General features: G+C 41.9%; 1 protein-coding gene across 1 annotated transcript; it reads left to right on the top strand.

The window, feature by feature from the left end:
• Window positions 1-26,301, top strand: LOC116862752 (translation initiation factor IF-2-like). The gene is made up of 5 exons (XM_032850159.1): window positions 1-132; window positions 1,052-1,290; window positions 1,431-1,919; window positions 9,615-9,718; window positions 26,170-26,301. Exons 1-4 carry the CDS (start codon window positions 1-3, stop codon window positions 9,691-9,693), a joined length of 939 nt encoding a protein of 312 aa, XP_032706050.1. The 3' UTR covers window positions 9,694-9,718; window positions 26,170-26,301.
• Window positions 26,302-27,289: the final 988 nt, after the last annotated feature.

Raw genomic sequence — 27,289 nt, 5'->3', positions numbered from 1 at the left:
ATGTCCTCAGAAAAAGAATTGGTGAACTTAATGTGGTATGAGGTCATTAATAAAAAGAGTGGTGGTGTAGACCTTTTTGAATTAATGGGGAAGAATGTTAATGGGGGAAAATCAGTGATACAGAACTTTATTGTAAGTATGAACCTCTCTCCGTTCTAGTTGCTTTTGGGGATATATACATATATGCAGAGACAAGGCCTCAGATAATGCACTCTCAACTGTATCTGTTAACCACTTTTTTCGCTGGGGAATGGGATGGTGAGAGTGGAAGGCTTTTCACTTTTAATTTTATGATATCCCCAATCATTTGAAAATTTCCCAAAGATCATGTATAATTTCCATATTAAAGCAATAAAGGAAATAAATGCCTTTAATGTCGTGTAAGTACCTTGTACTTGCCTAAGTTACGTCTGGAATGACATATATTCATTCTTCAAGACATTAGCTAGGGCTTTATGGACTTCTTTTAGGAGTAAATGCAATTTCAATCCATTTACGGTCTTGATTTCTTCCTCTTATGCCAAAAAAGAAAAAAAAAAAAGCATCTCATCTTGTACCTAATTTGTTGTTGACCGTGCCGTCACTTAAAGTACAGCATTATGCAACCCCTTAATTTGAATTCCATTTTGCAAGTGTTATTCACATCCACGACCTCATGGACAAACTTAAGCCGTAAAGTTCAAATCGGCATATTGGAAATAAATCACTCGGGTTACCAAAAAGAACGTAGTTATTAGAATAAAAATTAAAAAAAAAAAAAGAAAAAAGCTCGTATAAGCCTATGTGCTTGACTTTGAACTTCCAGTATCTTGGTTCAGTTAAGTTTTAGTAGGACTCCGTGGCTTCCCTTCACACCGTAGTGCTTGTTTGAGAGCATCAAAAACTATACTTGATCCCGGGCTTTAAGTAAGAGAAGGAGCCCAGGGAGCCGGGTCGGGGCGTTGAACGCGCCGGGGCCGAGAAGTTCGCGGGAGGCGCAGGGCGGGGCTTCCTCCCGCCGACTCCGAACCCGGCTCCACTTTTCCGAGTCCACGTCTCTTCCTTTGGACAGGCGTGCTGCTTCAGGTCCGGACTGGCCGACGTGACAGCCGCAGACCTTTCAAGAGGGAGCCCGGGCCCCGCCTGGACGTTCTCCTTGGCCGGGGATAGCGCGGGCCAGCCCCGGTCAGGCCCCTCCCGGACTGCGGCGCGCGGCCCCTCGGGCCCGAGCCCGCCGCCGCCTCGCTCCCGGGCGCCCACCTCGCGGCGCCGCGCGCAGCATCGCCGGCATGGAGACCGGCTCCGACTCAGGTCAGAGGCCCGCGCGTCCGTTTCGTGTCGCGGCCGCCGCAGGCTGCTACGGCGCGGCGGGGCGGCTAGGCCGGGCCGCCCGCGAAGGCCGCCGCGTGCCGGGTTCGCGCGGGGAGCGCTCTCGGGGCGGGCGGCGGCAGGTGGGCAGGACGAGCCGCGAGCGAGCGAGCGAGCGAGCGCGGGCGGGCGGGCGCGCGAGGGGCCCGGCGGGGGGGCCGCTGGGAGGATGGCTCAGCTCTTTCTAAATATAAAACCGGCGTGAGTTGGGCGAGCGCGGCGCGGAGCCGCAGAGCCGCCGCGCGGGCCGGGCGCACCGGGACTCAGCCGACGGACGGCGGCGGCTCTGCAGAGGCGCGAGGCGGTGGGAGCGCCCGAGTCGCGAGCTCGCGGGGGACCGCGAGAGCGACGCGTGCAGCGAGGAGGACGCAGGCGGCGGCGACGGCGGCGGGCGGGCCTCGTGGGCGCAGCGCGGCCCGCGCCGTGCGACCGGAGGCGGCTCCCGGCCCCTGCCGCACCGAGAGCGGCGAGCTCCCCGCGCCGCCCGTCCGCGCCCTCCCGCTCCGGCCCCTCCCTCCCTCCCTGGCGCAACATGGCTGCGGCCGCCGCCTCCGCCTCCCAGGACGAGCTGAGTAAGTGCCACCGCCAGCCCGCCGCGGCGAGTCAGAGCCGGCGCTGCGCGGGGCCGGGGGCGGCGGCCGGGGCCCGGCGGGCGGGCAGGCGGGCCGGGGCGCGCTGCCGCCCGCCAGGAGCCGGGCTGGGTGGGCGGGCGGCGGCCGCGGCGTGCGGGGGGTTGGGGCGCTCGGGCCTGGCGGGCGGGCGGGGCGCCGGTCGCCGCCGCCTGCGCTTGTAGGCCTCAGGTTTGCACCGTCACGTTGCGAAATTGAAACCGGAGCCCCGGGCGGAGCCACCTCTGCCAGCGATCCACCCGGGTCCGGGGGTGGGGGCAGCCCAACCCCCTGCCCGCGGCTCTCGGGCTGGCAGACGGGCCGGGGGCCCTCAGGGTGGTGGGCTGTGTCGGCGCGTCCCGTCTGACCCCGCCGTGGCCCCGGGTCCCAACTGTTTGGGGGAATTCTAGAAATGGAGCTTTGGGGGCGGGGGAGAAGGTGCCTCTCTGTGACACCCTAGCAATCAGCGGAAAGGTCAAGGATAGGCGGTGACCCTCAGGTGGAGCAGGAAGGGCGGGAGGGCAGGGAGAGGGTCGCGGGGCTGGACGCCGGCGGGACCGCGGGCCGACAGCGCTTTCACACTCGACCGTAAACGTTGTCGTTTTTCAGGGGACGGCGATCCCCGTTTGGGGAGAGCGGTGGTCACTCTGAATGCCAGGCCGCCCCGCCCGCCGCTCGGGTTCACCTCGATGCTTTGTGGGAAGTGTAGTTCCTGGGCGCCGCAGGCCCACGCTGGGGCCATAAAAATGGAATTTTCCTAGGACACGTAAGATGATTTCTGATTGCGGTTGGGGTGGTGAGACGAAATGCTTAGCTTGAGCTTTTGTTTGTTTCTTCAGTGCTGCCCTTTCAGTTTATGACAAAAACAAAAAAGGTGTTATTTAGGGGTGATGCGATTTGTAAGTGGAATGAAACATGGGTGAGGTGTCGCAAGCCTTGTGAAGTTTATGTTGTTATAGTCCCTTCTGAATTTCCATGCGAAAGTAGTTATAAACATAGTAATTTCTGCTGCTTTGGTGTTTGGCAGTTTAAAGCTCCTTTTATATACGTGATCTCAGTCTTGCCCTCGTAACAACCTTGTAAGGCTGGTAGGTAGGAATTATCCTTGTTTTAAAGAGCAGGCAGGTTTAGAGAGATTAAGGTCCGTGCTGCTTTGACAGAGAACTGCGGTAGCAAGAGTAATGTTTGTCAGTTTTGAAGCTGAAATGAACAGTTGGTGTGACCCTGGGCAGGATGGAGAGTCTCAGTGGACGAGGTCTCAGGGTGTGTATAGAGATGGACATGGCTTGAGCGCCAACGGGTTGATTCCTCGTCTGTCGGGTCCAAGCTGGAGCACCCCTGCCAAACCTCCTGGGGAGATCAGTTCCTTGATTTTTTTTTTTTTTTCCCTTTTTGTTTTGTTTTGTTATTGTAAAATACACATCACATAAAATTTATCGTCATAACCATTTTTAAGTGTATAGTTCGGTGGTGTTAAGGACATATTGTTGAGCAACCATCACCACAGTCCCTTTCCAGAACTCTTCATCTTGCAGAACTGGAACATTATACCCATTAAACCTGACCTCCCTATCCCACCCCACCCCCCTCCAGCACCTGGCAACCACCATCCTACTCTCTGTCTCTGTGATTTTGACTGCTCTGGGTATCTCATATAAGTGGAGTCATACATGATTTGCCTTTCTCTGACTGCCTTATTTCACTTGGCTTAATGTCTTCAAAGTTCATCTCTGTTTTAGCATGTGACTGTATTTTCTTCCTTTTTAAGGCTGAATGATATTCCATTGTGTGTATATATTACATTTATGTTCTCATCCATTCATCTGTTGATGGGTACTTGGGTTGCTTGTACAGCATAACTGTTGTGAGTAATGCTGCTGTGAACATGGGTGAACAAATACCTCTTTGAGACTCTGCTTCCAGTTCATTTGGGTGTATACATAGAAGTGGGCTTGTTTGGTCCTAGGATAATTCTATTTTCAGTTTTTTGAGGGACCACAATACTGTTTTCCACAGTGGCTATACCGTTTTATGTTCCTAACAACAGTACGCAAGGGTTCCAATTTTTCCACGTTCCCACCACGTTCTTTTCTGTATTTTTGAAAGTAGCATCGCAGTAGCTTTGAGGTGGTCTATTTAAATTGTTCTACCTTGTGGTATCTGAGGTCCTGTAGTACCACTAAACACTTTAAAATCTGAATTACCATTTGGAGAGGGGAAAAAAACAAGAAAATTGGATATCATTCTTTTTTTTAAGATTTTATTTATTTACTTGAGAGATGATGTGAGCGCACACGAGCTGGGGGGAGGGGTAGAGGGAGAGGGAGAAACAGTCTCCCTGCTAAGCAGGGAGCCTGATGCCAGGCTCCATCCCAGGACCCCGGGATGGTGACCTGGGCCGAACGCAGAAGCTTGAGCCACCCAGGTGCCCCAAACTGGGTATCATTACAAAGTGGCTGACATATTGTGTATATGCAGCATGCCTCTGTACAACAGGGACCTATTAAGGTGCTGGTAGTACTTCTGGTAGTACTTCTGGACTTAACAGCTTCAACAGCTACTGAAAAAGTTAGGAACAAATAATTCCAGTTCTTGCTTTTCCATTGTTTTGTTTGGTCAAGTCATCGATCATGGACCACAAATATTTCTTGACTTGGTTTCTGTGTTCCTTCAGAAGAGATTAAATGCGGGACGCCTGGGTGGCTCAGTTGGTTGGACGACTGCCTTCGGCTCAGGTCATGATCCTGGAGTTCCGGGATCGAGTCCCGCATCGGGCTCCCAGCTCCAAGGGGAATCTGCTTCTCTCTCTAACCTTCTCCTTGCTCATGCTCTCTCTCACTGTCTCTCTCTCAAATAAATAAATAAAATCTTAAAAAAAAAAAAGAAGAGATTAAATGCTTGGCAGCTGGTACCTTAGAATAATTTAACTTGAAATCACGTACATAAAGTACTGGCTAAGCAGTTTCAAATAAGCTACTTTTAGTTTTAGAATGGTCATAATAAAAAGAGAGATGGTTGATAAAATGATGCTTTATACAATTTTTTTAAAAAGAAGCCAAGAATCTGAATATTTGCTGGCTATTATTTTGACTAGTAGTGATAATAAAAGCAGAATTTTGGATGCCAGCATTGTTTTTTTCCCTAATATTTTATTGTAAAAGTCTTCAAAAATACAGAAAAATTGAAAGTGAGTATTCATATACCCACTACTTAGGCTCTCCATTTGCTATTTTACCAGCTTTATCATGTATCTGTCCATCTTTCAATCCACCTTTTATAATTTTATTTTAATCATTTTTAATTAAAAACTGGTAAAACACATGTAATGAAACTTATAATCTTAATCATTTTTTAATTGTACAGCTCAGTGGCACTAAGTGCTCAATCCATCCTTTTCTGATGCATTTTAAAGTAAATTGAAGACATCTGTAAATGTTCCCCTTAGTATTTCAGAACTAGCATGAAATGTTTTGCATGTATTCTTTTATTTGTCACAGTAATCGTAAGAGGTAGGTAAAATTGTTATTGCTGTTTTAAGGAATGGAAAACAGACATTTTAGGTTCCCCGGGTCCTACAGCAAGTGAGTGGTGGCGTCGGATCCCAGGTGTCTCAGACTCCAGTGTGCACTCAGCCAGGCTGCTGTGTACCGTAGTCCGTGTTCATGCCGATGAAAATATATGGTCAGGTGGGCTGCTAAATTCTTACCTAGATGTCACTTTAGTCCAACTGTTTGCTGTTTAACATTGCTGTGGGGTGCAAAAGAAATACCACGGTCCACCAACGGAATTACGATACTGCTGAGATGAAAGAGGAAGCGTACGTGTAGACAAATATGTAAGGACCAAAGTGTATGCTTATGTAACATAGACCATGCTAAAGTCATATTGTCTGTGGTTCCCACATCTGCTATTTAGGGATATATAGCTGCTAACACTGGGTTTTATAGATTTCAGATCAGCATTTTTTATCTTTGTATTTGAGGTGACACACATGCTATAAATTTAAATTAAATCTATAGTTGCTTTCGGTTGTATCTGCCATTGTACTGTGCGGGAGCTCCCGGGAAGCAGAACTGTTAGGTTTCTCTTCTATTTCATTTTTATCGATTGACTGATTGATTAGTATCATTGACATATGGAAGTTGCCAAAAGGTAAGCAGGGCAATCTCGAGCTGGGGTTTCTTAGAATTTGTTATCCTTTCACAAATCTCATGAATTGTGACTTTGAATTGGGTGATTGTAAAGCTGATGTTTATTGAAAGCTTACCATGTGTTCTAGTCACTTTGTACCTGTGGACTGACCTAATCCTTTCAACATCCCTGTGAGTTTGGGGCTATTACTGTCTCAATAGTGGAACTTACTTCATGTTACGGAGTTAGGGCTTGAATTCAGATTCTCTGATTCCAAAGTTGATGTAAATTCTGACTGTTGTATTACTCTCTCTAAAAGGGAAAATACACAGTTTATAACAAGAGCAACATGCCCCCCCTCGCCCCAATGTCTTAGTAGCCTCCAGAAGAAATCTGCTGTCGTGTATAAAATGTGACAGTATTCTGAGGTTCATTGGATAGAAATATTAGATTTTTTAAAAAAAGATTTTATTTATTTATTTGACAGAGACAGCGAGAGAGGGAACACAAGAAGGGGGAGTGGGAGAAGGAGAAGCAGGCTTCCCATTGAGCAGGGAGTTCGATGTGGGGCTCCACCCCAGAACCCCATGATCATGACCCGAGCCGAAGGCAGACACCTAATGACTGAGCCACCCAGGCGCCCCAAAATTTTGGGTGAGATGCCACGATAGAGAACAGTTAGTTCTGACAAAAATAGTTCTGAAATCTAGTTTGTAAATTACTTAAGATCATAGTGCTGTAACTGTTTGGAATGGAGTGTAATTCAGTGCAGGGCATGTGGGCTAGTTTTTCTTCTAATATTATCCTCTGCCAGTTCATGGAAAAGTTGACATTGTGGTTATGTTTCAGCAGTGGACAGGGAGATTTCTGACCGAGGGAAGGAAGCATTTGAGACTTTTCCCCAAGTCAGCTGTTCAGTGGTTTCATGTTCTGGGCTTTATAATTATAAGGCATCCTTAGAATCTGATCTGGGATGAAGACAACTCAGGGAGGAGTAGGGCCTGTAATCTTAAAGCGCACTGACACTGTTCAGTTTGACCATTTGACATAACCGTGGGGAACTTCACTTGCAAAAGTTGGTGAGATAATCAACATGTCAGATACCTTCTGAGAGAGGCTCTGCCAGTGCCATGAAGCCTCGTGGTTCTCTGAGAGGGTGAGACGTGGGAAGCTGTCTGTGTAGCTGTGTGGGAGAACGTGATTCTGTGGCCTACTGAAATAACCCCAGAGACAGCCATCCAGGCAGCTGAGCTGATCTTTGTAGAAAGGCTAAATCAAGTCTGTATTGTTCAAACTTTGGTTACTTAGTCAAAGAGGAACGTCAAAATGGGAAATAATGGTATTTCTGATTCTTATCAACTTCTAATTCTTCGTTTTCACCCCATTCTGTTTTTGAATTGTGCTTTCAGTAAACTGTAATATTTAATAAAGGCCACTGTCAGTGAAAATGGTTGGCACTGGGTTATTCGACCTTGTTCAGAAGGTAGATGTTAAAATTATCAGCACTGCCGGCATGCTCAGATGGTCTGACCCAGGTTTCTGGTCTCTGGTTTCAGGCCTGGCCAGTCTCTGCCTTGATGCTTGTCGTCTTATGTGGCTTATTTTCCCCACACATTTTTCAGTTAAATAAGCAGACTTATTATAAAAATTGAGTGACTAACTTTTGGTCCTGTCCTCATAGAGCTTATAATTCACTGTAGACACAGCTTTATATATAAATATAAATAACTAATATAAAGTATAATATGAAAAATGCCTACCACTGTTCTTTAGAAATTTCAAGTGCAAATACCTTGAGCTAAGAGAGGTTAGAAAATACTTTCAGAGAAAGGTGGAGTCTGATATGCTGGAGTAGGGGTGCTATGGCTGTGGGAAGTATTGGGGAAGGAGATAAAATTTGGAGTTTTGATACTTGACCCTTTCTGCCTTTTATGTTCTTTTTATGATTTGGGATCTTCAGCAAGTTGTTTGACCTTTCTAGGTCTCAGTTTCTTTCTCATAAAATTGGGATAATAAGAAATACTCCTAGTGTTGTTATGATTAATGTATATGAAAATGCATTGTATAAGGAATTAAGCTCTGTGTAAATTATTATTATTTCAGTTGGGGGTGGCGGTAGGAGATGAAGCTGCGAAGATAGGTTGGGACCAGCTTGTGTGGGAATGCCAACACAACTAGTTTGGACTTCGTTCTGTAGGCAGTAGAGCACCATCAAAGGCTTTTAGGCTGGAGTGTAACATGAGTAGGTCTGTTTTACAAGGATAACAGGTGGCAGTGGTGTAACATTGATTGCGTGGATCCAGAGACCCAGAGGAGCAAGACTAGTTTAGGAGGGTGTCACAGGAGCCAAGTGAAAGAAACCTAGGGTCTGAAGTGGGGCAGTGGAAGTGGATTTGGCAAGGAGGTAATATAACCTAGAATCCCTAAAATAGGCAGAAATTATCAGCCAAGTAGATGAGTGTTGTTCAAGAGAGGGAGGAGTTAGAGATGATTCCAAGAATCTACCTGAGAGATTAGTGGAGTGTGGAGAAGACAGTCTCTAGACAGAGTTAGGGAGGTAAAAGTGGAGAAAAGAGAGAACAGGTTTGTTGCCTTCAACAAAGAAATAATTTGTTGAGTGAATGAGTTGAATTATTGAGGTGCCCATGTTGTATTGCTCAGGGAGACTCTTTGGAATAGTAGCTGAAATGTCACGGGGCGTCAGAGATGGTTTTAAATCCTGGCTCTGCTGCTTTTTGATTAACGTCCTTGAACAAGGGACCTAACTTCTGGGCTTTGGTTTTCTCATCTGTTAAATGAGATAATAACAAACCTATTTCACAGAGTGGTTAGAAGAGTGGGAAGAGAGAATGCATGTTCAGAGCTTGGCATAGTGCTAGGCATGTGGCTTCTTTGGGTGTGGGAACTTGGTCTGAAGATTGGGAGAGTGTGGGGGTGATGGGAGAGTCAGGGGAATGGCAGATTGTCCCGAGGACAGCTGTCTGGGGGCTGTGCATATGTAGGGGTGAGAAGAAGACCAGGAAGAACCAGGGAAGGGGATCGTGAGTGCTGAGAGAGGGCAGAGGTTCCCAGGGTTACGAATGTTCACCGTTTATATTCTCAGGTGTAATGTGCGGTAGCATGTGTACCCACCTACTAATACCCCTCTTAAAAAACTGTTGTATAATTACACTTCCTTCCAATACTAATGTAAGACTTTGTATGTTGATATTTATGTATATGTACACATATACATATATGATGAAATCTGTGTTATATTGGTATTCCAGTGTTTTAATCTTCAGTGAGTAAGTTTAAATTATTAGTGTGTTACTTCTATATAATAACTTTTATTTGTGGACACACTCCTTACTCTTTCTCCAGTTTGGTAATCACTATAATATTTTCCTCTTCATTCTGAATTTGCAAAGCAGGGCATCAAATTAGATCTTAGCATAGAAATGAAAAGTGCTTTTTAAAAAATTTCTTAACGGTAGCTATGAATATAAATCTTTTAATTGTTTTTTTTCCTGGTGTTCTAAATAATAGATTCTTTATACAATTGCATATGTACGAGTGGATGAACCTACCATTGGTGATCCAGAGGATTTTTGTCAAGACTGGATAAACCATGTATCACATTGATTGTAGAGGTTAGTAGTTCCTTAGTTCCTTAGGATGTGTGCATTTTTTTGTAGTAGCATTTAAAAATGCGTAGGTTATCAAGTAGCCAGCAATTTCTTGCCAAGATCTTCATGGGTTTTTCTCCTTTTCCAGCTATCCTGAGTTAGTGAAGTTCATGTTAGTTTATATATCCTGAAGCCTCTATTGTATGTCATCGCGTGAGCATAAATTTAAACAATTAGCAAGAGAGAGAAAAAGATGAAACTTGAAGACATTCCTTAGCAGTGTGCACAAGGAAAAGCCTATGAGTGTTAGTTTACAAGTAGTATTGTCTGCCGCAATAAAAAATGACTTTACATGCTCCCAGAATGTCATCCTGTTTTATTTGTAAAAAAGGAAAAAAAAAGAAAAAAGAAAAAAGGGGGGGCATTGAAAGAGGCATCATCATAGTAATTAGATATTCCTAATTCTGCCTTTTTGACATGTACTGTGATGGAAAAACCACTAAATTCTGCTTCATTCTGGGGCTGAATAAGACTCTAGTGTCTGTCTTTCTTGGAAGATATTGGATGGTCCTTTGACTGAAACTCTGTAAGTTCAGACTGTAATTCTCTGATATCATGAGCTCAATATCCAGTGTACCTTGGGTTTTGTGGTTTCAATCCAAAGGTGCATCTTACTGCTTTCTTCTAATTTAACTGTTGCATTCCCCTTGCCCCATGCCTTCTGTTTTTCGGTATGTATATTGCTGCTGATGGTGTATGATTCCTTAATTCAGTTAGGTGGAATTTTGAGGGATAGAACGAATGGAGTATTTTATAAATCAGAGTTCAAATTTAGCATAAACTTTTTTTTTTTTTTTTCTATCTCACATATCTTCTTTCCATTAGAGAGAAATGGAAAACTGAGAGGTTGGAGGAATTGTTTAGAAGAGAACCAAGGACATTGTTTATTTGCTCCTAGATTCATTCTCAGTGCTTTTGGGCCTGTGACAGATGCGTTAATGAAGTTATGATATACTGAAGGCAAGCAGGTCAAACCACAAATGCTGGAATTTAAGGAGTGACTTAAATAAAGAACTTTCTAGAGTTTACACTTCCAAATGAGCATTGTCCTAAGTAATGAGCTGCTTTGGTGGATCTTAACTATCACATTTGACTTTTATGCAGTCTGAACTCTTGCATAGTATACATTATCTCCTCTAAGCTGGCTTTCCTAAGCTGAACTAATCTTTCAGTTCATCAGTTTACTAACATTGATTTCTAACTGGCCACCTGCCAACTGCTGTCTCTGGGGGAAAGGGCTTCCTTGGGAGGTGGGAGTGTTTGTGGAGCTCAGTGCATCTGGAGTGTGACACTTACTCATTAAATCTAGGGTGCAGTTGAGGGCTTTTGTCTCATCACTTGGCCCAGCCCTGCCAAGCAAACCCTATGACTTCTTCCTTCCCTCCCTCTGTGTGTGTGTGTGTGTGTGTGTGTGTGTAGGGGGGCAGTGGGATGTGTGTGAGCATGGGAGGGTAGCTTTGCTTAAGGCTCTGCTGGGTTGATTGGGGGCGTAAAGTAGCCTGACGTCATCTCCAGGAGGCTAGGACTTCGGAAGTGGCAGGAGAAGAAAGACTGTTTTCCCCTTCCCTGCTCAGTCACGAGCACATCCTGGTGCAGGGGTGTCCGTATTGGATTATCTGCCTGGGTACTGGGGGTAAGATGGTGGGCTAGAAGACGGGAAGTTGGTCTAATTGCCTCAGTTCTGGGAGTAAGGGGTACCAGCAGGGGCTGTGTCAGCAGGAACCTCCCACTCCACGCCTCATTGCTTGCAGAGGTTCTTATCTGTCTCCCCTTTGGGCAGCCCTGGCTGCAAGGAGCCACGGTGGAATGGATCCTCTCCCCATCTCTGACTTCTATTGATGTTTACTACTGGACTTCCTGACATTCTTCTTTTAAGTATGTTTGCATTTAATAAGTTTTTTTTTTTCTTTCTTTTTCTTAAGGTAGGGAATGGGACAAACATCTATTTAAAACCTAGCAGTAGAGATCAAAATTGAAAGCATTAATTCCTGAAGAAGTATCTCACTGGCCTCATTTGGATTTTTTTGTCACTCAGGTATTACAGAGTTACATTTAGGGAATCGAAATGATGTATAGAAATCAATAGATGATGTGGACTTTAACTCCTTTAACCTTAGTTAGTATCTGGTTAAATTTATAATTCACAGGATTGATCTGCCAGAAAAGATCATTACCTATGAAATCTACATGGCAGCTAGGCCTACCTTACTCTTTGTAGTTTTAGCCTCCCACTCCTAATTGCACAGGTTGTCAAAGTCTGGAGGGGGTCATCTCTCCATCACCTCCCTCCCCCCCATCACATCCTGTTTTTGTGAATTTCCTATAATTTACTTTACTTATGTTTTTCTTAGCTGTTAGGTTCCCAATTCTGAAAATGATATTTTGGTTCCACTCATGTCAACTTGGACGTGAAAACTCACCTGTTTCACTGGTTTACGCATATACTCCCTCACTCACTCCACTCTCCCAAGCCTTTCAGTAATTTAATTAACTCTGGAAGATGTGAGTCATGGGGAAAGTCTTGGTATAGTGTTTGGCTTTCTGTCCTTTCCCTGGTCTGTCCTCTCTCTCCATCTTTTTCTTTTTTCCTCTGCTCTCTGTAGTAACTACTGCATTCCTCCTCATTTGGAACAGGCCAGTTCTCCACACAATCAGACCTTCTAGAATTCCTACTACCCCCCCCCCTTTTTTTTTAAACCGTAAGCACTTGTAGTATTAAAATATGTATCGTCCCTTTTTCAGGAGATTCTAACATCAGGTATTATAAATTGTCACCAGTCCCCTCCTTTCCCTTGCTATAGATGTTAAATGTATAAACTTCTAATGACTTTTCTAATGCTTGAGGAATTAATATTTCATACATTCAACAGGTATTTGAGCAACTCCTCTTTGCAAGGGTCTGAATTAAGTGCTGGGATACCAAGGGACTTCAGTCACAGTTTCTCAACCCAAGGAGCTCTATAGAAGGATGGAGTGTAGAGAAGGAGTGGGTAGTTAGGTGGAATCAGATTGAAATCACACCTCAAAGAACTGCTTTGGTCTAGAACAGAGAAGATCGGGCAGTTACATAATGTGTAGCAAAAGGCAGTGAGTGCCAGCAGAGATGTAGAAGAGGGAGTTTGTAGGGCTCAGATGGATAGTGTAGGTATGCAGCAGGTCATATTTGAGCTGGACCTTGAATGGGAGGATTTGGCTGAGATGGAGAGGTTGGGGGAGTATTCCCAGTTGGGGGACTTGGTTGACCAAATAATTGGGCAGGGACAACATGGTACACTTAGGAAGCAATTGCAGTTTGTATCGCTGTTGCAGGAGTAATGGGGTTCATGGTTAAGAAGATTCCTTTGGGGCTACATTGGCCCACCATTAGGAAGGACTCTTTCTCTGATCTGATAATTCACTCTAGGCATGTTCTGGCCGCTTACTTTTTTTTTTTTTTTAATGTACCTTTATAGAAGTATTTCTTTTTTTATCCCCTTTGGCAAAGACCTTCCGCTTTTATTTGGACCCAGTTGTAAGCCAGCTTAAACAAAAACAGGGCATTTATTTTAGGGAGTTTTATGGAAACAAGAAGGGCCTTCACAAACTAGAAATCATCCAGTTCTTCCAGCTGCTTTCTCTGTGCCTTTATGCCCAATCTTCAGACCAGCTTCCTCTGACTCTGTGTTTCAGAGTAGGCTAAAGATGCCCAGGTCCTGTCCACCAGCTTTATTCTCATTGGTCCAGGCACTCCAAGGAGGCCTGACTTTTTGGTCCCACTTCTGAAGTGCTGAGGAAGGTATGGATTGAGTTGGGACCCATCCTGACACAGTGGCTGTGGCCAGGGTACAGAGTCATGTTTTTACATGGTTGTCCAGTAAGGCTTTGTGTCATTTCCACCCCCTTTCTCTGCTTCGGCTGTGCTGCAGTTTAGCGTGCTGGAAGGACTGTTGGGTTTGGAGTTGGACTGGCCTGGAGTTTGAACCCTCGCCCTGATGCTTTACTGCCTTATAAGTCTTGATCAATATTCTTCTCATTTTTTTAAGTCAACATTCTTAATGAATTCTAGGCTCTGTTTCTTCATCTGTAAGTTGGAGCTAGTATTACCTTACTTCAATAGATAGTACTTTAGAGGGAGGTACTGCGTTCTAGTGTGTACTTGGAGGGTAAAGACCTATCAAGGTTCAACTTAACAATTTGTCTTACTAGCTTGATGACCTTTGGCAAATCAGATCCCGAGCTTGTTTTGTCATCTATAAATGCAGACAATAGTTGCCCCCCTCACAGTGTTTTTTAAGGCTCAAAGCCCCATGTGAAACTGCCTTGTGACTGTAATATCTTTACGTATGTATGAATCAGAAGAAAATAAATACCAGGAGGGGCAATATTTCCTTGTGAGATTATTCCATTAGGGTTTAGTATATTTCTATGGTAACCTGATAGACATTTCTCAAAATATCTTGTAGCTTTAGATTATTCATTGATTTATGATGCAGTGGGCAGTGGTCTAGGTATTTTCAGCTTTCCATTTCAGTTTCAGCTTCCACGTAAGCTCTAACCTGATTAACAACTTAAAATTTACTTTCATATTCACAAAAAATAAAGTTCTTTGTAGAAAACTTAAGCAGCCTTAAAAACATTCCTAAACCTGTTTCTCTGAAATAACTGTTTTCTCATTTTAATTCAAACAAGTAATTCATGTTCATGAAGTAAATTAGCAATGACATAAAATTAAGCCAAGAAAGAATCCTTTGAAATTCTGTCATGTGGAGATAACCACTACCTTAAATTTAGTAACTCTTCATATTCTTTTTGATGGCGTATGCTTGCCTTGCATACTTTAAAGGAATGTTTTGATGTTCAAGTTGTTATGAAAAGATGATACAGCTCAGGAAATGGACATATTGCTGTTTTTTTTTTAACTTTTTTTGGTATGAGTGATTATATGAGTAAAAACCAGTATTTGCCTTTTTTTTTTTTAAGATTTTATTAATTTATTTGACAGAGAGAGATCACAAATAGGCAGAGAGGCAGGTAGAGAGAGAGGAAGGGAAGCAGGCTCCCTGTTGAGCAGAGAGCCCGATGTGGGGCTCGATCCCAGGACCCTGAGATTATGACCTGAGCCAAAGGCAGAGGCTTTAACCCACTGAGCCACCCAGGTGCCCCAGTATTTGCCTTTTCTAATCCTGTGAACAAATAGCCTTTCCTCCTTAACGCAGAAGTCAAAGTTGTATTTTTTTGGAGTGATCTGAAGAGTGAATGATTTATATGGACAGTTTTATTTGTCAGGAATAATTACATGTTTTCAGAAATATCAGTGGCTAATGGTGGGTAACATTGAAGGGAAGGCCTTAAACCTTTACTGGTTATTTCTTCCTTGCGAGGGATAGAAGGAAGGAAGTCCCTTCTTTGCCTTTACAAAGAGAAATTAAAGACTGGTGAATAATATGGATTATAGAAATATTTAATGGAAATGAAATGAATAAATTTATTTTTAGTAGGCTTTTTTCCTTCATGAATATAATAATTGACATAAGCTAAACTGGAAATTGTTTTTAGTTCTGGGATTGAAGAATTTCAGTGTTTGGTCTGTTTTTTTTTTTTTTTTTTGAGACTGAGATTTGTTTTTTTAAGATTTATTTATTTTAGAGAGACCGTGTGCTCGTACGATGGGGTTGGAGGGCAGAAGGAGAGGGTGAGAAGAGAATCTTAAGCAGTCTCCAGACCCAGCGCAGAGCCCAATACGGGGATCATCTCATGGCCCTGAGATCATGACTTGAGCTGAAATCAACCAATTCAGCCAGCTAGGTGCCCCGAGACTAAGTTTAAAAAAAAAAAAAACACTTTATTTTTTTAGAGCAGGTTTAGGTTTATGACAAAATTAAGAAGGCACAGAGAGATTTCCTGTGTAATCCTCCGCTTCACTCCCTGTCCTCCCCCTGTCCCATCCCCCGCGCCCCGCCCCCAGCCAAAAGCATGGCTTCCTCCATCAGCATCATTCACCAGCATGGTACATTTTTAATCAAGGATAAACCACATTGACACATAACCGCCAGAAGTCCGTACTTTATATTACAGTTCACTCTTGGTATTCTGTATTGTATGGGTTTGGACATATATCCCTCATTATAATATCATACAGAGTATTTTCACTGCCAGAAATATCCTGTGTTCTCCTATTCGTCCCTCCTTCCCCATTCCTTCCTGGCAACCACTGATCTTTTTACTGTCTCCATAGTTATGCCTTTTTTAGACTGTTATATGGCTGGAGTCAAAAAGTATATAGCCTTTTCAGATTGGCCTCTTTCACTTAGTAATGTGCCTTCAAGTTTCCTCCATGTTTTTCCATGACTTGAAAACTCATTTCTGTTTGGCACTGAAAGATATTTGTTGTTTGTATTTATCCATTCACCTAGTGTGAAGGACCTCTTGTTGCTTCCAAGTGTTGGCACTTAGGAAGAAAGCTGCAGAAACATCCCTGTCCAGGTCTTTGTGTGGACATAAGATTTCAACTCCTTTGGGTAAATAGCGAGGAGTGCAGTTGTTGGATCGTATGCTGAGAGTCTTCAGTTTTGTAGGGAACCTCCAGACTGTCTTTTAAAGTGATTATACCGCATTCCCATCAGTAAATGTTCTGGTTTTTGTCCTTCCATAGTCTTTAAGGTTCCTTTTAAGCTTTAAAATTCTGTGCTTTAAATTTCTTTCTTTATCCCTGAAACCGGGCTTCTTTCAACAGATTTTTGTAAAAAAAAAAAAAAAAAGAAAGAAAGAAATGTATTTTTACTGAAGAATATTTGAAAAGTACATGAAAGTATAAAGAAGAAAAATCTCTGATATGTTTTCTTACCCCTTTTAGGTAGTTGTATCTAAAACAAAATTAGTATGGTGTATGTATTTGTTTTAAAAATAATGAAAATTTCAAGTATGAAGAAAGTATAGAGATTAATCTTAGAAATATCTATGTATGTCCTACCCATCTTTGTCAAATCCTTACATTTTTTTGCTGTTAGCAAAAACATCTTTTATTTAAGAAATAAATATTAGAGACATAGTTCAAGCTTGCTGTGTTACCCATTATAATTTTCCTTTCATTCTCTTTTTTTCTCTTTCCTGCTCCTCCTCCTCCTTTCTTCCCTTCTAGCCCAGAGGTGGTCATTCCTGTGAAGTATATATGTCATATGCACCATATATATGTTGCATTTATAAACCTGTCCTAGGTAGACTCAAACTGTACACATCCTTCTGCACTTGCTTTCATTGATCTTAGGTTTTTAGATACTGTCATGTTGGTCCTTATGACATTTAACTCTTGTTTATTTTCACTGTCATATGACTCTGCCACAATTTCTCTATCCATTTTCCTGTTGATTGACATTTAGATTGTTTCCACGTTTTTGCTTTTACCGACCCTGTGTGTATGATCACTTTCTTACACAGGGGTTCCTTGTGCTTGTATTTGCCTACGAGAGTTTTTTTCCAGGACAGGGTTATGCAAAGTGTGGTCTAAGGAAGGGAGAATTATTTTTTGCACATAGGGAACTGTGGAAGAACGTAAATTAACTATCATTGTTAGTTTATTTAACATTTCTTATCTTAGTGAGACTTTCTCCACGGGAGGGAAGAGTGTTCCTTATCTTTTTCTGACTGGGGACAGTTTGCAGCTGGGTTACTTTGAATGGCACAGCTTTAGAGTACGTTACCCTGGTGTAGAATTGCTCAAGATTTGTTTTCAGAGATTTTATCAGTGTACGCCCCATCAGCAGTGAACTTAATCAAGTACCTCTTGGTTTGTTTCCCGTCTTTGCTAACAGTTGGTAGTTAGATTTGCAAAGTTTTTCTTTTTTTTTTTTTAAATTAAATTTTTAATTAATTAATTAAATTAAATTTTTTAAATTAAAAAAAGATATTTATTTATTTATTTGACAGAGAGATCACAAGTAGGCAGAGAGGCAGGCAGAGAGAGAGGGGAAGCAGGAGAGCTTCCCCCCTATTTTTTTGTTTGATCTAAAAAAATAGATCAAACACTGATCTGCTTCCCCCCCAGCAGAGAGCCCGATGTGGGGCTTGATCCCAGGACCCTGAGATCATGACGTGAGCCGAAGGCAGAGGTTAACCCACCGAGCCACCCAGGCATCCCTGCAAAGTTTTTCTGATGCAAAGGGTATGCTCTCTTATTTTATTGTATTAATTTTGTGTACTCCTGATCACTGTGATTGAGCATCTTTTTTAAAAAAAAATTATTTATTTATTTGACAGACAGAGGTCACAAGTAGGCAGAGAGGCAGGCAGAGAGAGAGGAAGGGAAGCAGGCTCCCTGCTGAGCAGAGAGCCCATGTGGGGCTGCATCCCAGGACCCTGCGATCATGACCAGAGCCGAAGGCAGAGACTTTAACCCACTGAGCCACCCGGGCACCCTGAGAATCTTTTTATGTGTTATTTAGTATATGGGTGTCATTTCTGAATTGCTTTCTTATATCCTTTTTTTCTTTCAAAAATTGGGATTAATTTACTTTTTCTTGATTTGCAGGAATATTTAAAGTATTCTGTATTCAAGTCCTTTTCATTTAAAACCATTGTTGCTATTTATAACTTACCTTTTTATTTTATGGTGTGTTTTGCAATATTTTAAAATCCTAACCCATTAGTGTTTTATGTTTTGTGCCTGCATTTTAATTTTCGCTTCTCAGTTTTACTCTAAAATCTTTGAAATTCTACTTTTTACATGTCATTAATCTACCTGCAAGGAATTTTTAGGTATTTGTTTTCTATATGGGTAAACCGTTTTTTTTCCAGTTTTCATTGACTAGTTTGTTTTTTACTTTCCCTAGTTCTTCTGACCCCATACTCCATTTTCTTCCTGTTTTTGTATGCTGCCTATCATTTCCTTTTTTGGATTCTCCTTCCTTTATCCTTAAATGCTGCCGTCTTGGGCGCTCTGTCTCTGGCTTTCTGGTACTTCAGCATACAACTAGCATATACAAGTGCTGCTGACCTGTGCCACATCCTCGCCCCTTCCTTATTTGCTCTGTTGATCCATGACCGCCAAGCCCTGACACAGGATGGGGTTTTAGTAACTTCTCTAATGAGGGCATGAATGATCTCCTTAGGGAAGTTAGTGCTGCATAGTGGAAGTAGGAGAGTTCTGGGCCTTGAAGGAGGACAGAATTTAGATGAGCAGGGAGAAGGAGGAAGGGTAAGTTGCAACGTGACACATTTCGTATTAGCTCAGATTCATAGTGGTGAGCTTTCTCTAGTGTCATTTTTTGACCTTTGATTTTTGTACATTGTTCCATTTTGTCTTAACTACCACTTGAATGAGACAAAGTCATGATCTTTTGGTGATGCTCTCAAACAGGGCTCCCTGTGTCTGATGTAGTATGTGTAGCGTAGTGCTGTATAGAAACTAGGATAATTGTTGCAGACAGTGGCACAGCGTAGGCAAGGTTTTTTAGACTGAAGGTCAGAAGACCCCATTCTAGTTCTTGCCCTGCTGCTTATTACCTCTGTGAACTTCGGTGAGTCCCTAAAACCCACTGTGTTTTTTATGTTGAACAGTCTTTCAGTCCTCTCCAACTGTGATTTCAATAGAAGTCTTTCTTTGTAGTACAGGTTTCAAAATAAGTTTTTTTTCCTTGGGTGGTAGTTTCATGGATGTTTGTAATGATTCATGAAACTGCACACTTCCATTTTGTGCATTTTTGTAAATGTTTTATTTCACAATGAAAAAGATTTTAAAAACCCACAAAAGACTATGTTTCTTACATCCATGTGCCCCCTCCACCCCAAAATTCCAACTAGATTAAAAGCTTGAATGCAGAAAGCAGAATCATAACAGCAGGAAGAAAACCTAGATAAATATATATGTGGCAGGGGTCTCCAAGGCCACCCCCACTTTCAGTGAGTTGTTAGGAGAATTCACAGGATTCCGCATATATTTGTACTCATGTGTAAGATGTATTACAGAGAAAGGACAAAAAGCAAAATCAGCAAAGGGAAAAGGCATGTGGAGCAAAGTCTGTAGTAAACCAGGTCCAGGCTTCCAAGAGTCCTCTCCCAGTAGAGTCACACAGGATGTGCTTAATCCCTCCAGCAATGAATTGTGACAATACGTGTGACAATACATAGACAATACGTTGTCTACGAGAGATGATCAGTAGAGACTCAGTGCTGAGGGCTTTTAATCAATGCTGGTGGTGTTGGCATCTTCTGCCTAACACGCACCACAATTCCAGATTCTGAGAAGGAAAGCAGGTGTTCAGCATAAACCATATTGTTTGTACAAAGGGTTTAGGCCCAGTGAGCCACTCTTAGCTGTCCTGGGAGTGGGGGGAAATCTCTCCTGAAACCCATTTCCAGATGCCAGCCACGGGCCAGCCTGGCAGGACAGTGTTTCTAAGGATAGCTCTCTCAGGCCTGCTGTGTTAACTCTTTTCTATACTATTTTTTGTAATCTCAGAGTAATAAGAAAGGCATTTCTAAGCATGACTAGAAACTCTGAAGCCATAAAAGGAAGGAAGGGTAAATTTATATTTTAAAAACTTAGATATGAAATGAAAATCTAGAATGTAGAATCACAGGCATATTAGGAAAAAAGTATTTACGATGTGTGGGAGAATAGGGGGAGATTTTTTTTCCCAATATATAAAAGCTTTTGTAAGTCAGCAACTCAAAGGAATAATGAGTAATTTGCTGAAAAAGATATTTCAAAGGACCAATAAATATTTGAGAAGATACTTCACCTCATTGATAAAATAGGTATAAAGTCAGACAACAGTGTGATCCCTTTCCATCTATCAATTCAGCTAAGATTGATTACTTACAATCTTTATAAAATTGATTACTCAGTGTAGGAGTGGGTGTGGGGAAATTGCTAGTTGTATACACTGATGGTAGTATAAATTAGCCCAGACTTTTTATTTATTTTTATTTTTTATTTTTTAAAAGATTTTATTTATTCATTTGACAGAGATCACAAGTAGGCAGAGAGGCAGTCAGAGAGAGAGGAAGGGAAGCAGGCCCCACATCCCTGAGCAGGGAGCCAGATGTGGGGCTCCATCCCAGGACCCTGGGATCATGACCTGAGCTGAAGGCAGAGGCTTAACCCACTGAGCTATTCAGGCGTACCAGCACAGACTTTATTTATTTATTTCTAATTTTTTCAAAGTTTTTTATTTATTTATTTATTTGACAGACAGAGATCACAAGTAGGCATAGAGAGAGGAGGAAGCAGGCTCCCCGCGGAGCAGAGAGCCCGATGCGGGGCTCGATCCCAGAATCCTGGGATCATGACCTGAGCCGAAGGCAGAGGCTTTAACCCACTGAGCCACCCAGATGCCCCCCAGCACAGACTTTTTAAATTAAGTTTTAAATTTTAACTCCAGTATAGTTAACATACAGTGTTATATTAATTTCAAGTGTACAGTATAGTGACTCAACACTTCATACATTACTCTGTATTTTCCCAAAATCTATTAAACTGGGTCACATGCAGTCAAGGAACTTTGACTCAGCAGTTCCATTTCTAGGGCTTTAGCTTACAGAAACCCATACCAGTGCACAGATGCGGGGATAAAAATATTCTTTGAAGCATCATTTGTGGTACTGTAAAACTGGTAATAACACAAATAAAGGGTTAGTTAAATATATTATACTATTCTATAGACAGAGTCTCCCTGTGGCCATTATCAATTAGATTTTTATTTAGTGCTACGGAAAGATATTTAAGATTTTATATGTAACCAAACGTTTTTTGAGTGTTCTTCATTTGGTATTTAAAACCGTGATCTGAATGGATAGGTGGTTCTTTATAATCTTTGATTATCCTACTTAGTGTGACTGCCCATATGTTTTATTACAGAAATATGAATGTATTTGATTACAGGTACTGCTCTAGAACCCATTGGGTGGATAGGGTTATTTGAAATATGCAGTATATACACTATATTATCATTCTAAAATCTTTAGATTTTTTAAGTTCTGAGACCTATATTGCTCCAAAGGTAAAGGACTTGTATGAATCAAAAGGAAAAAGGCAAACTGTAAAATACTATATGTCATATTTCAGTTTTTAGGTTAAAATATGTTAGTTTTTTTTTTTTTTAAAGATTTTATTTATTTATTTGACAGAGATCACAAGTAGGCAGAGAGGCAGGCAGAGAGAGAGAGAGGAGGAAGCAGGCTCCCCGCAGACCCCAGGATCATGACCCGAGCCGAAGGCAGAGGCTTTAACCCACTGAGCCACCCAGGTGCCCCTAAAATATGTTAGTTTATTTATTTATTTATTTATTTATTAAGATTTTATTTATTTATTTGAGAAAGAGACAATGAGAGAGAGCATGAGCAAGGAGAAGGTCAGAGGGAGAAGCAGACTCCCCATGGAGCTGGGAGCCCGGTGAGGGACTCGATCCGGGAACTCTGGGATCATGACCTGAGCCGAAGGCAGTCATCCAACCAACTGAGCCACCCAGGCATCCCAAATATGTTAGTTTTATGAACCGGAAATAATAGCTCAGAATATAGTCTCTGCATTTAACAGTGATTGTCTGAGGTTACGGCAATGTCTTTTTCTCATAAGTGAAAATAATTGGATATGAGTTTGTATGCAGTGAATAATGTTGGAGTTGTGGAGAGGATGGAACTCGCTTCTGACCCTGACGTAGTGTTTGTCGTATCTCAGATACTGTGTGATGACCTGGAGGATCTCACTTCCTGCACGAAAAACTCAGTCTGTGTGAAAGATGAATTTGAGTTTTGGATTCCTTTTGAATTTTCAGAACTTTTGGCTACAGTCCTCCTTGTTTCTGAATAGACAGACACTTTTGGGGTCCTGGGCCTAATTTGCCTTGTCACTTTTGTGAGGTTGTTTCCTGGGTTAGGTTAAGGGCACAGAGTTCAGATTCTTTTGTTTTTTGTTTCCTTGTTTTGTTTTTGTTTTTGTTTTTTTAAATTTGTTTATTTGAGAGAGAGCACAAGCCCGGGGGCAGGGATAGGGGGAGGCAGAGGGAGAAGCAGGTTCTCTGCTGAGCAGGGAGCCCAAAGTGGGGCTTTTTCCCAGGACCCTGACTGAGATCATGATATGAGTTGAAGGCAGACGCTTAATTGGCTAAGCCACCCAGGTGTCCCCAGCAGATTCTTTCTGTGCCTCTAAAAATGGGATTCAGGGACCGTACTCTTGCTAAATCTTTACTTTTTATTTTGTTAGCTTTGACAGGTTGATAAATTTACTACTTGATTATATCAGCACTTACTTACATTTCTTCTAAAAAAGCTTGAACGTGATTAATTACCTTTATTTAAAGTATGGTGTGTACTAAAGATGGCATAAGACTGTTACACTGCTGCTCCTCAAAGGCTGTAGGAGGGTTGACTCTTCCTCTGGTACACTTGGCCTGTTTGGGAGAGGTCCCACATAAAGTTTGGTGCCCTTTTGCCATTCCCGTAGTCCCATCATAAATAATTTTATTACATTGAGGATGCTACATTTTCTTGCCTAGTGAGGGAGAGAAGAAAGTTTAGGCACTATGGTGGGGATACATAAGAAGAAACTGAACAGTTGTACAAAAAAAATGAGAGAGACCAATATCACTTGGTTTTTTAAACCTTTGGTACAGATTCTCTAGGTCAGTTTGTTATGAATTCAACTTTCTGCCTTCTTCCCCAGAACAATTCTCCATCGTTTCTCTAGGTAAAATCTGTGGACAGTTTTTGCTGCCCTGAGATCTGTGAGGCACTAGCGCCAAGCCTCCTGGAACTGGCACAAATATTGTGGACTGATTTCACAGCCACTGTGTAGAAGCATCTGGTCTGTTGATCTCATAGCCATCCTGCCTGCCTTTCCTCCTTCCTTCTTCCTTACTCTTTTCTTCTTCCTTTATTATCATCTTAAAATTTAAACTTTGAGGCTTTACTTGGATTTCACCACTTTCCCATTAATGTCCTCTTTCTCTTCTGGGATCTGACCTAGGGCACCACACTGCACTTAGTTGTCTTCCTCTCACTTCTGGTCTGTGATAGTGTCTTAGTCTTTCCCCATGTTTCACTGTCTTGAAAGTCTTGAGGGCGCCTGGGTGGCTCGGATGGTTAAGCGTCTACCTTTGGTTCAGGTCATGATCCTGGGATCCTGGGATCAAGTCCCGCATCGGGGGGCTCCCTGCTCAGTGGGGAGCCTGCTTCTCCTTCTGCCTCCCTCTCTCTCTGTCTCTCATGAATAAATAAATAAAATCTTAAAAAAAAAAAAAAAGGAAGTCTTAAGCAGTACTGGCTGGGTATCCCATAGAAGTTCTTCCAGTTTGGGTTTTTCTAGTTGTTTTACTGATAATTAGATTGGGGGGGGCATGGTCTGGGTCTTTTCAAAGAACACCACAGAGGTGCAGTGCCCTTCTTGTCACATCAGGGATCATGATAGCCATGTGACATCAGTCATGGTGGTAACTTCCATCACTTGGTGAAGATAGTATTTATCAAGCATCTCCACTGTAGCATTAACATTTTCCTTTTTCTGTTCTTTGGAAGCAACTCAGTAAACCTAGTCCACCTTCTCAGACAGGGTGGAGGCAGAAATGAAGTTGTACCTCCTGCAGGGGGAGGTATCTACAGGTAACACTTGGAATTCTTTCAGAAGAAAGAGGTTTCTTTTCCCCCATTGAACTTAATCATTTAGTAATTTATTTACATCAGCATGGATTCATGTAGAGTAATTTTTATACTCTGGGTTATAATCCAGTACTGTTTTGTTTATTTTGTTCCTCAAATTATTCAGCTTTGGCCATGTTGGAACTCTTACAGGGGGCTCCTGGAGACCTTCAGCATGTTCCAGGCCCCATTTTCTTTTTAGCATTACAAGATGCTTCAGGTTCATCTTGCTTTTTCCCTGCTCCAGCCCCAGAATCTGTCATTTTTTCAAGGAGCCTGGTTCCTCTTTTTGGAGAATGGTATTTAAAAACCAAGATTTGGGTTCAGGGTATGCTTGTTGCCACCAGAACGTCTTACCTCTGTGTTCTGTGTGTGTGTGTGTGTGTGTGTGTGTGTGTGTGTGTGTGTGTCTTTAAAAAATTATGGAAAATACCAAGCATACACAAAAGAACAAATTCTCTTTATCTGTTATGCTGCTTCAACAGTTAATCGATTAGTGGCCAATATTGGTTTCATTTATATGGCCTCTCCCCATTCCTCATTCCTCTGCCCCGATTAGTATTTTTTATAAGAACCCAAATGAGGCTATTACCTTATTTATATAAAAAAAATAAAAATTGTATGTATTTAAGAGGTACAATGTGATGATTTGATATATATGTACATGTGGAATGATTACTGTAGTCAAGCTAATTAACATATCTTCTCATACAGTCATCTTTTGTGTGTATGTGTTGTGAGAGCATCTGAAATTTACTCTCTAGCAAATTACCAGCACACCCTTGGTTATTTCAAGTGAATCCCCATAACTATATTATTTCACCTGTGGGTATTTCAGTCTTGATCTCTAAAAAATAAAGACTCTCTTAAATAAAATTTTAAATTGAGGTATAATAAAGTATGAAAGTAGAGAGCTTGATGAATTTTTATCAAGATATATATCCTTGCAACCATCACCTAGAACAAGATACAGGACATTTCTAACCACCTTAGAAGTCTTCTCAATCACCAGGGATAACTTTTCTAAGAACCTTTAAAAACAAACATAAACCACAATACCATTATTACACCTAAGAAATTAACAGTATTTCCTTAAAATCAAATATCAAAGCATTGGCAAATGGTAGGTTTCCCTGTCACAACCCCTCCTCTCCTCTTTCCTCCCTCCCCTCTCCTCGCTTCCCTTCCCTTCTCTTTCCTTCCCTTCTGTTGGAATGGTCTGGCTACTTGTTCTGTACTTTGTCACAGTCTGGGTTTTGCTGGGAGCATCATGGTGGTGCTGTGTAACATGTTTCTCTCATGGAGGCTTTCTTGGTTGAAACCGGTCTCTCACATCCTGGTTAGGTAATCCCACTACAGTAGTGGGCAGTGGTTCTGTCCATGGAGAACCTTCATCAGTAAGGCGGCTTCACCAAATAGATACTGTCCTTGGTGTCGGATTAAAGTTCTCCTTCCCTCCGCTAGCTAGATCTAGAAGAGTTCTTCAGAATTTTTGTATTCTTTTCAGTATGCAAATCTTTTAGAAGAAAGGGATAACTGTATGTAGGAGAGAATTTTGATATTCTTGGCTTTGTTTTCTTCTCTTTTGGGGGTTAAATGACCAGGACAGTTGGAAGAAAGTGTAATTAGGTAGTAAGCCTTTTTTAGTGTTGTTTCCTAGTATATCAGAGTCCTCTGCATACAGGGCTAGTTGTGGCTAATCATGATTGAATGATCTGCAGTACAGAAAAAAGGTTAAACTATAAAAATATTTAGTTTTGGTTGTGTTTGATATGTTAAGTTCTTCTTTTTTTCTTCTTATATTATAGATCAGCTTGAACGGGTCTTTTTACGACTTGGCCATGCTGAAACAGATGAACAATTACAGAATATTATATCTAAATTCCTTCCTCCTGTTTTGCTCAAGCTGTCCAGCACCCAAGAAGGAGTACGCAAAAAGGTAAGCATGTTCGGACAGTTGGGGGGATTAAATGGTGAGTAAATGGGTATATATTATGAAGTGAGTTTTCTGCTCTCATCATTGAAATCTAGGTTCATGATCTCATTTTGGGTTTTCAAAATGGAGAGCAAGTCTGGGACCAGCTTACATGATAAAAAGTAGCTTTTCTATGCTTAGCACAGCTGCATTTAGTACCAGTTGTACACTTGGCATAAGTGCCAGTTGATACAATTGAGATAATCATTCTGAATATGTAGAGGCTTGATCTAAAATCCATGCCCTCGATTCCGATATGAAAGTGAGGTGGTAATGGGGCAAAAATATTCTTTAGCGTTGGCTGACTATGAATACAACTTTTATGAAGATGAAGCAAAATAATTTTTTAAAAAGCAAGATACTGTACAGCTCCCGTTCTGGAAAGTACTGTCACCAAAAGTTGGGTAACTATCACATCAAGATTCTTAAGATTTTATTTTATTTATTTTATTCTATTTTTATTTATTTTTAATTTTTCAAGTTTTTATTTAAATTCCAGTTTGTTAACATACAGTGTAATATTATTTTCAGGTGTAGCATTGTTTTTATTATTATGTTCAGTTAGCCAGCATATAGTACATCATTAGTTTTTGATGCATCTTCAATGATTCATTATTTATTTGAAAGAGAGAGCAAGAGAGAGAAAGCATGAACTGGTGAGAGGAGGGGCAGAGGAGGAGGGACAAGCAGACTCCTGATGAGGAGGGAGGGCTCAGTCCCAGGACCCTGGGATCCATGACCTGAACCCAAGGTGCAAATGCTTTACTGATTGAGCCACCCAGGTGTGCCAAGATTTTCTTTTTCTTTTTTTTTTTTTTTAAGATTTTATTTTTAAGTAATCTCTACACCATTGGTGGGGTTTGAACTCACAACCCTGACAAGAGTTGCTTGCTCTACTGACTGAGCCATCCAGGTGCCCCTTAAGATTTTCATTTTTAACCTAAATATTCTGC

This window comes from Lontra canadensis, unplaced genomic scaffold (genome assembly GCF_010015895.1).
Source record: "Lontra canadensis isolate GAN:19392208 unplaced genomic scaffold, GSC_riverotter_1.0 scaffold317, whole genome shotgun sequence".
Taxonomy (NCBI): Eukaryota; Metazoa; Chordata; class Mammalia; order Carnivora; family Mustelidae; genus Lontra; species Lontra canadensis.
This window is presented reverse-complemented; position numbering and strand designations above follow the sequence as displayed.